The following is a 10,160-nucleotide window of genomic DNA, read 5'->3' on the forward strand; positions in this document are numbered from 1 at the left end:
AATTTCTGGTGTAAATATCCAAGTTGGTGGAAGCACCTTTGCGTAAAAGGTCTTATTTTCTCTACCGACGTCATGCACGTGTCGACAATTAATGTGCTATAGATATAAAAGAATATATTTTAGGTGAAATGAAATATTTGAATAATTTTCAACAGTAGCTGAAGTATTAACAATAAACTAGCACCACATAAGCACCACAAAATGAAACGAAGAGTGATCTTAGACTGCAGCTTAAGATTGACCCGCATCCCTGAACAAGAAAGTTGAACGTGATTTCCTACATGATAAGGGGCGTGTCGTCCTGCGTTTTCTTGACCTATCAAAAAAGTGTCCACTTCAATTGTGTCAATCAACAGCAACTTGCACGCACATCAAATGCCGACATCACTCGAGGAAATGACATACATGCTGGATAAATTTTTAAATCAGTAATGCAAAATTAATTCCTACACCAAATCTTGGATAGAAAAAATATTTTAGAGTCATAGCGAAGGTAAGCAGGCGACATATGCTAAACGTTTGTAACGTCTGTTAGACTTTAACATTTCTGTTTAAGTGTATTTGCAGGTCAGGTGAAATCACTTTGAAAACAGCGACAGGTTTGCACTTCGTATGTGCATCAAGGATAAGTATAAATTCTTGCGCAAAAAAGTTTTAATCCGAGCAAAAAATAAATATAACAGACGTGCAGTTTGCAAGCTTGGACTCAGATGAGCACTTTAATTTAATTTAAGCCACAATTGGTTAAGCTTAAAGCCATATCTCCTTGTGATTTTGCAATCAGAATAAACTCGGTTGTAAAACAGTTTGTAAAACAATATAGTTCAAGTAACTTAGTGATTTTTTTTTAATCATGAAAACGATAGATGTATTAGTGACTGTTTGTTGTCCCATGTTTTTTTGAGACGGCTGTTTCAAAAGGATTTATTGATCAGGACTCTGTCGGGTCACCTCTGTTAAAGCAGGGTTCTTACCATAAACAACTTTTATCACGAAAGGAGGGGATTATGTCTTACATAAACATCGATCGAGCCAGATTAACAATAGAATAAAGAACGAGTTATGGCATGAAAGTGAAGTCTATTTTTGCTGTTGTTCAATGGTCACGCAGATAAAAAGAAATGTTATCTCGGTTTATCTTATTGTCCAGCAGCGGCGTTTAACGCAGACGGACCTTATTGCAGTGTTTTTTAGAGACCTGTGTTGTGAAATAGATGCTTGTAGTTAACGTCGAAATGCTCTCAGATGCTTTCTCTGATTTCCTTATCCTCTTGTTCGGATGTGACAGGCAAAGGGTGCATTTTCCGCATACTATTTGATGTACTACTTTCTGAGGAGCATGATTCCGATAGTTTTGCTTCAAAACTCGCCGAATGCTCAAGGTTTTGAGTGACATGCCTGTGTACTGACTGGGTAACGAACGATATTCTTCGAAATCTAAGGCTTTTAACGTGCACAAGCAAATGATGACCTAGCTGGGTTTACGATGGATTATCAAAACAGACGCACTTTTTCACCGAAGCGCCGAATTCTCGAAGATAATTATTTTGGAGAGCGTGTGGGAAACTAAATAATGACACAGCAGTCTTCATGAGAGCGGAAATAAGCCTTTTCTCAAGAATGTTGTTGCTTTTTTAGTACGACTGTTGCTTTGCTAAAATTCCAGGTCATTTCGACCTACAACGAGTTTTGCTTTGAATTCTTCGCTGACCCAGGAATCTGCTCCGAGTGTAGTCCGGAGCTATTGACAATTAACAACTTTTGTCAGAAATGGAACCATTTCTACAAAAAGAGGAGAAAAAAATTTGACAAACAACGGTTGCTTTAAATATCACAGCATTATTAAACATTTCATCGATTGTCTGATTTTCATTCGTTTTAATAGTGACCCCTCCGCCGCGAGGAAATAACGCCTGATCGCAGGTTATTTTAATAGGAGAGGGAGTGATATGATCCACGAAGGGGGCGTGTTTGAACTTTCATACAAGTCGGCTACGCAAACATAAAGCAAAATGTTTGTACTCGCTGACATTCTCCGAAATGCCTCAGTGAGATTAAGCGGTCTGGTTGCGTTATACTGAGGAAATTTTAGACCAGAAAGTCTACTGTGAATGTAGCGAGTTATAGACGAGAAACATAAAGTGAAAAGAATGGAATACAGAGATTGACGCCGAACAACGTTTGAGAATGTATTCTAGTTGCAACGGAACGATATAAAGGCTCCATAAAATTACATTCTATTGTAAAATTGAACAGCATCACGAGCGAGAAAGTCTAACCATTAGTACCGAGACATTCCCCATGAAAAGAGGGTGGGTGTATGGACCTGCGTTTTGTGAGATATCAATGTGATTGGATGGCTGAGTATTTTTCCTCTTCAACAATGTCAATCAAAACAAAAGTGTGCACGCCACAATTGCCGTGAAGTCTGACGTGACAGTGGTGCCACTTTGAAAACAATCAAGTGTTTCGTAGCTGTATTAGAGAATGAATAAAGGATTCTTGCGCAAACGATTTCTAATCCGATCTCAAAACATAAGTGGCCTTGCTAAGGTTAATTTTTTTAGCCTTTTGAAATTTTAACCGGAATTGGAAATCTGTCTTGAATGTGCGCGCTCCAGAGTAAACTTAATTGTCAATTAACAACTTTTGAAAGAAATGGACAAAAATGAACTTTTTGTACTCCAGGGAGATTGAAAAGCAAACGACAAACAACAACTGCAGTTTTGAATCTTGACAGTGAAGCATTACTAAGAATGTTAACGATTTTATGTGCGTTGTTCCGGTTATGTGATCCTCAAAGGGGGCGTGCCAAGTTTGAACTTTTATACAAGGCCGAGTTACTGAAACAAATTGTGCAACTTAGTACGCGATTCATCGAAATGCGGTGACAATGATTTATATAGCGGTCTGTTTGGTTTAGGCGAAGGAGATTTTAGATCCTAAAGTCTCTAGCTTGCGAATGTACCTAGCTAATGACTAAGAACTAAATGGTAACCATAATATAACATTACATGAAGCGCAAAGAATACTGAGAAAGATTGATACATGCAAACAGGCTTCTCAGTAGCTGACGATTTACATTGCTTTCTGTTATCTTATAGGTCCTTGTAAAAAGACAAGTGCAAATAATCTTCCCATAAGGGGGCGTGTGATGGAGTATTCGTGAATGTATTTGAATTAAAATAAATCGTTGCCTCAATGATAACGGTAGAAGCGCATTTAACTCCGGAAATGCTAACTCAGTTACCCGCAGAATTAGAAAGTAATTCATTTCTTGGAAAGGACTCGATCAGTCTATGCCGAATTCAAAGTTGCGCGTTACGAAAGCGAGATCTATGCCATTACATGTTTTTCGACAATTTCCTTGTAAAAAAAGGCCCCGGTCAGTGATAAATCGCAAAAAAAGAACAAAGGGAAATAATTAGGAAAAATAGCAAATTGCTTTCAGAAGCAGGAAAATCGGCAAACTGCAAAATTTCAAGATCTTGATCAAATTTAGTTGAGATAGGCTCAACATAAATGCATCTCAATGTTCGATGAAGAAAATAAATCCAATATACTATTCTTCGCAAAACATGTAAAATGCAAAATAACTCTTCACAATGACGATTATAATCAAAGCCTTACCTTTCACGGCAAAAGAGAGATTTCCAAGGACGACCAAAATCAGCAAAGCTGACAGTGAAGAAGATGCGGGATTCATTTTGAAGCGCGTCTTTGTCCACTGTATCGCTGTGTGATGCGTTCTCGGAGAATGCCAGGCTCTTGTATCCGTTCAACGGAGTTCTGATTGGTTTAAATCTGTTAGCTACGTCAGTGATATATATCATGTCATAAGAGAACGACCAGGAAATGTTTGGAATTATTTCATAAACAGTGTATATGTCCTGTGCACGTGAACAATAAGCATGTGATATTTTAAGAACTGCATGTTCAAGCCTGCTACAACGGTTCAGAGATATCGGAGATAACTAAGGAAGTTTTGACATCGTCCCATTAAAAAAGACTCTTTGAATAAACCAAGTTTAACTTCCCTTTTTATCGTTATCATGAATTATCATTGAATGTCTTTTGCGCCGTTCATTTTTGTTAGGAATCATAGTATGGCTCTTTGCATGCACCATGCACGTGAACAGTAAGCATGTGATATTTTAAGAAATACATGTCCAAGCCTGCTACAGCGGTTCTAAGTACTTTGTTCAGAGGTGACTAAGGAAGTTTTGACATCATTCCATTAAAAAATAAATAAACCAGCTTAACCTTTTTTAATTCTCGTCATTGAATTTCTTTTGCACACTTAGTAAGGAATAAAGGGGTTTTGAAAGAGAAAATTACAAGTTACCAGTAGCAGGTTAGGCCTGTTTACTGGGGGATTGTAATTAGAGTTTTAACACGGGTCGGAATAAAAGGGAAGTTTATCGCAATGAATTTCGCACCAGATCACAACACTCTGTTTTATGAAATTGAAGATTTCGCTGAGCAAGATAAAAAAAAATGCATTAGCAGGGAGCAGGTTTAGACTGTTTAATCGGCGATGATAGGGTCGGGAATTAAAGGGAAGTTTAGCTCAATGAATTCCCAGCCAGATCAGACAGGAAGATCCGCAGACTTGCATTGCACTCAGTTTTATAAGGATCTTGTGGTCAACACTGTTGAAGAATATACTGACATCATCCCAAAAAGGGTAAGATTTGCAAGGAAATTTCCTTTTACGAAAATAGAAAATATATCCTTTGTAAAACCACAAATAATAACCGGTGATCAGCTTAGCGAGACTGCGAAAGTCCACACTCCAAATCTCTCAGCTCCAAATCACACTCCACCTTTCCCAGGACTCCCCGTGGTCCTTTATTGGAGAGTAGACTGGGGTTGAGGCCAATATCGCCCCCCAACATGCTTTGCAGGTGATATTTTAAAGATGGCAGACGAACCTTTACTTTTGTGGTTGCTTGCCTGATGGAAATATGGAAGAGAATGACGATAAGATTTGTGGATGGACTGCAAATAAGATCGGAGGAACTCCGGTAAGCAATAAGCACTTTTTATGATTAATTTGTTAAATAATGTATTTTAAGAGCACGATCGGTGCCACTGAAAAACCATTTAGGTTAGCGGTGTCTGACATTTGCAGACTGTGCAGGCTAAGAGAATAATTATATCGTGTAAAAGACTAACCATGCTTACCATTATCGAGAGCTAACCGTAAACAGACCCCTAAACAGGCTAACCAGAGTGTGTAGTAGGCAGACCGGAGTGAAAGTCAGTATGCAGTCTTCAAATCGCTGCATCTCACTCGAATCGAAATATCTTCCGTGATTGGTCATATCACTACGGAATTTCCACCACCGTAATCTCAGGTAATTTCTCTTTCCTATCGTTGTCCCTCTGGTTCCGTGTGCTCTAGTGAAGCGTAGAAAATTCCTCCAAAGTGCGAGTTTTGCTTTTCTTGTGATGCGCGGCCCTTCAAACCACACACAAAATGGCGTCAGGTCGACAAAATTGACCTCAGCAGTGGAGGGGCATGGCCATTGTCACTAACTCTAATGTACGCTGTGAGACCCGGAGAGGTCGTTTTTCTACAGGAAAAAGAAAATTACCGGCACGTGATTTCTTAAACGCCGAGTTTTATTTCCGGTAGAAAATCGACTTCTCTGGGTCCTCGTGCAATTCAGTCGCCATTTTGGATTTTATGACGTGTAATGGTTTCCGCTACTGTTTGGAAGCAGATGATCTTTTTGTGTGAAACAATTGAGCAAAGATTACACGCCAGAAAATTCAAAATGGCGGCGCTCGGGAAATTTAAAAGCAATGATATTCCTTTTTATTATTACGATTAAATGTTATTTCTCCCTTATCGTGTAAAATTTGAATTTGTTTTTTTTTCACACAATTCAACTTCATCTTGTCATAAGAGTGGAAGTTCCTTTTAAAGTTCTGTTCCGCAGATCACTGATTACATGTAAGAGGGTCTTGATAATCTCCTACATCAAGCAAAAAACTGGCTGTTTTAATTTTCGTTGGCAGCTGCACAGTCGATTTTATGAAACAACGGTAAAAAGAAAGATACGGCGATGATTGAAATGTTATTTTATTGAAACGTTACGTGGCATGTATCGAATAACGTAACAATAAAGGATATTTTGTGTTCTCAGAGCGGTCTAAAAATATCAAATGCCTCTTGAAAACTAACAAATATTCCTGTTGCAGTATTTGGACAAGCACTTTCCGCAGAATTGCTCTGAAAACACTCAGCAAATTGAACAAAATCTCCACTTTTATCAAGATTTTTTTCCAGTTCCGATTCTCTTGTTCCTTCAGGTCTTTTTCTTTCACGAAGCTCTTTTGGTTCCTGCAAAATAATTCCGTTAGTTCAGTAATAAGATAGGAAAGGGAAGAATGAACTTCTAAAATATCACAGGCCAACAGAGGTATACATAGAGCGGTTTTCACTTGAGTGACGAAAGTTATTTTCGTTCGCTTTGGTTTTGAATTACTACGCTTATTGGTTGGTTTAAAAGTCATGCGCCACTTTCTCAACCAATCAGAAGTAAAACTAAAACTAATCGTAAAGAGGTTGCTCATGCACGTTTTACCGCGCTTCGTGTCGGCTACATTTGCTTCCTTCAAGTTTTGATTGGTTCACTGGATTATCTGTGTCCTTTGTGATTGGCCAGAGTAATGACTTTACTTTTGCTTTTTACGACACTCAATTGAAAACTGCTCTATCAATATAGTAGGTTGATCATTATCAGTCTTCATGACTCGGGACTCGCCATTTAAACAAACCTTGGTATATTTTTCATCCTGCAGGAAGTAGCTGGTCATATGTGGGTTGAAGTAGCTGGCAAGAGAGGCTACACTGGACTCGGTGTGTAAGAAGTAATCACACTTGGCTAACAGCAGAATATCCATCAACACTTGAGAGCCAATTTCTCGCTCATATGGGTCAGCGGCATTGTGCTTGAATTCAAAATTATGCGGTGGGATTTGATCGTGATATCCTTTTGCTCTGACAGCCTCAGTGAAAATAACCTGGGTATGAGAAAAATACACAACAGTTTCACTAAAGACGGTAAAATCATCGAGAAAAACACAAATAACTACGCCGGATTTACTTTATTAGCGAATGACGTTCGAGTCTGTCTTTTGTTACTGAATCTAGTTGATTTACATTTCACCCTGAATTAAAACCAAAATCAAACAAAAAGCAATCGGGCCAGTGAACTGATCAAATATTTAGTAAATTAAAGCGATATTTATATTTAAAAACTTCGAAAAAACGTTTCAAAATTATTGCAGAAATATTTTGAAAGTGCGGATAACAGCATGTCAGCCTGTAAGTAATACACAGGCAGCTAGCTTCTTTTCTAAGCTATCTCTTTGTCAACTCTATCGTTGTTAAATAGAAACGTTTATGCCTTGCTATAAAAATTAAAAAAAAAAAACATCCGGCAGTTTTTTTTAATTCTTGGGTATAAATATTTGCTTCACATTTCAATCGCTAAAATTAAATTCGAGTTTCAGTCGAAAGCTCGCTTAAGATGCTTTAAAAAAAATCGAAGTCGGTAATGTTTATACAATTATCAAGAATGAAAAAAGAGCAAGTTGATTTCTTGGAGATAGCCCAGATACAGCAGAAGAAACAATCAACTAATTACACCTAACCAGGAAGTTGTTAAATTCTTCTGTTTGTTTCATTAACGTGAGATATTATTTTTTTTTAAACTCATCCAGCTGACTCAAATTAAAATAGGTAGCTCTGGTTGGCCAGGTTGGCTTAATTGCCTTTGATGTAGACATGCATGACAAACACAAACAGCACTACTAAAACGAAAAATTGAAAATCAATTTTAGAGCATTTTTGTTGTCACTTGTTAGCTCAGTTTATCTAGAATTTTCAGTTTTAAACTTTTTCATTAGTTAATTTTATTTCATCTTTATTTTCTATTAGCCGCAAGACATTTCTGAAAATCACTTCGGTGAGAGAGTGAAATAAAATAAATAAAATAAATTAAATTTATATTAGCATTATGAAGTACGATTTATATTTTTAGAAGACACCTGTATCTATGTGTAAATTGACAATAAAATACAGACACGTTTGATGAGGAACATCTGTGCGTCTCATCTGGTAACGTGAAAAGCACTGTGTAATTTGGAATCATCGTCCAAAAACATAAAATTAAAACAAATGACGCTAATTAAACAGCAAGAAATAGCTGTCAAAAGTGATGAACAAGTCAACGGTGACTGTTTTGTTAATTCATTAAATGTATTCACTGGTCTTTTGTTTCGGCCTTTTCCGTAGGAAAACTAATGAAACACTAAAACTAGTATAAACAACTGGCAGTATATTGCATAAAGTAAGTATAATGACAAAGATGTAAATGTAAAACTCACCGTTTCTTTTCCAAAATAAATCAGAAATTTCTTTATAACTTCTTTGTTGTCACTAGCAATGAAAATCTTTCTTGGTCGCGGCAACGTCTCAAGAATTGACCGTGCTCTCTTAACCCAACTCATCAAAGATGGCAGCCTTCTCTCGCTTGTTTCCATCCAATGATCTGTACCTCGAACGTGAACTCCTAAAAGAGCGAACCCTGCCAGATATCGGTGGTAAAACATCCTTACTTTCTCCTTTATTCTAGAATTAGGTTTAACGTACTGTTGAATCAGTTTATTTACTCTCATCCGTTCCTGTGTGGTTATTATTTTGCCATCTTCAAATCCATCCACGTCAGTTCGGTTCCTAAAACTGTTGTCTATAGTTGTTCCCACATCGATGTAAGCGGGACCGTCTAACCTCAACGGACAAAAAACATTTTCGACTTTCGACTCCAATCCGCGATTAACAGTCTCAAAATACCAGTCCCACGAATTCACTGTGGGATCCCTCGAGCAAACTGAATTACAAGCTCTCCAAAACACAGTTGCTCGGTTAATCCCCAAAGCACGACAAAATATGATATGATCCAACGTATAAAGGAGAAAAGACGCAAAGCCGCTGCCTCCACACTCTGCTATCGCGGGATCAACAACACAAACTGCAGAGCCAGTAGTTTTACCGCGGTTTTTTCTCGTTGCCGCAAGGAAGCCATTTGTTTTAATGTAGGCGTTTTTCAAATCTTCAGTAGTTAATAAAATCGCGTTGATGGTAGTTTCCGATGCTGAAAAGGCCATGTCTTGTATTTTTGTCTCCAAAGACAGCGATTTGTGACAGTTGAACATGAACCAAACAGAAATCAGGAATATTAAGGGAACGAGATATCGAAGAACAAAACGTTGAACGTTCATACATTTGACGCATCGCAAAGCAGCCAGGTTTCTCTCAGCCGTGTCTTACGGACATAACGAAATTCCACATTGCCTTTTAATATTTTAACACTGCAAAATGTAAATCGCCGGATCTCATTATTCTATTTTCTTTTTGAGTTTTGACAAGAGAACATAATTATATGGTAAAAGCGCTGGGGAGTCGGAAAAAGCCATAAAAAAAGTCATAAATGTGTGGTCTGTGACGTAGTCTTAAAAAACACCAATAGGCATTCTACCTTTTTGTCAGTTTACAATGTCCTCCGGCAGTTAATACAACAGAACTAAATATATTTCCACTTCAATTAAGTCTTTTTCTAAGATAAAAGACATCTTTATGTAATGTTTAATAAATGAGCGGCAGTGTTTTATCAAGTTTAAATACGAGCTATTGAAGCCACAGTTAGCTCAGTTGGTAGAGCATCGCAACGGTATCGCGGAGGTCACGGGTTCGAATCCCGTTGAAGCCCTGAATTTTTTTAAGACTTCTTTATTCAAATTGCTTAAATTGGAAATTCACTGCGACGATCATTTATCACTTTCATATACATCCGCAGTTCATATATGAATCATTTCATATACATTACATCAATCAATAATTAATTAATCAATTTTATGAGAAAACAGTAAAGAGAAAAGTCACAGCATTGGTTGAAATGTTATTTTATTAAACTTGCTAAAATAACGTAACGATAAGAGATATTATAATTTTGCTTTGGAAATTCACTGCGACGATCATTTATCACTTTCATATACATCCGCAGTTCATATATGAATCATTTCATATACATTACATCAATCAATAATTAATTACTCAATTTTATGAGAAAACAGTAAAGAGAAAA

The 10,160-nt window shown here is 37.3% G+C and overlaps 2 protein-coding genes and 1 long non-coding RNA gene across 4 annotated transcripts in view; 1 reads left to right on the forward strand and 2 right to left on the reverse strand.

Moving 5' to 3' along the window:
- Positions 1 to 4,275, reverse strand: part of LOC144666940 (uncharacterized) — a 28,794-nt gene extending 24,519 nt beyond the window's left edge. For both annotated transcript variants that reach the window (XM_078528377.1, XM_078528378.1), the window contains exon 1: positions 3,631 to 4,275. In XM_078528377.1, the coding sequence (XP_078384503.1) occupies positions 3,631 to 3,706 (76 nt within the window). In that variant the 5' untranslated portion in view covers positions 3,707 to 4,275. The remainder of the gene's footprint in view (positions 1 to 3,630) is intronic.
- A 654-nt stretch (positions 4,276 to 4,929) lies between these two features.
- On the forward strand, positions 4,930 to 6,943 carry LOC144664861 (uncharacterized). Its single transcript, XR_013572872.1, has 3 exons — positions 4,930 to 5,027; positions 5,198 to 5,360; positions 6,814 to 6,943. It is a non-coding gene; the product is annotated as an uncharacterized LOC144664861 (long non-coding RNA).
- Positions 6,133 to 9,467, reverse strand: LOC144664723 (uncharacterized). Its single transcript, XM_078525927.1, has 3 exons — positions 8,404 to 9,467; positions 6,790 to 7,035; positions 6,133 to 6,352 (listed from the first exon to the last, which is right to left on the reverse strand). The coding sequence occupies exons 1-3, from the start codon at positions 9,295 to 9,297 to the stop codon at positions 6,152 to 6,154; spliced, it is 1,341 nt and encodes a 446-aa protein (XP_078382053.1). The 5' UTR covers positions 9,298 to 9,467; the 3' UTR covers positions 6,133 to 6,151.
- Positions 9,468 to 10,160: the final 693 nt, after the last annotated feature.

The sequence above is a fragment of the Oculina patagonica genome, chromosome 9 (assembly GCF_052425735.1).
Source record: "Oculina patagonica isolate OP01 chromosome 9, crgOcupat, whole genome shotgun sequence".
NCBI classification, from domain to species: Eukaryota; Metazoa; Cnidaria; class Anthozoa; order Scleractinia; family Oculinidae; genus Oculina; species Oculina patagonica.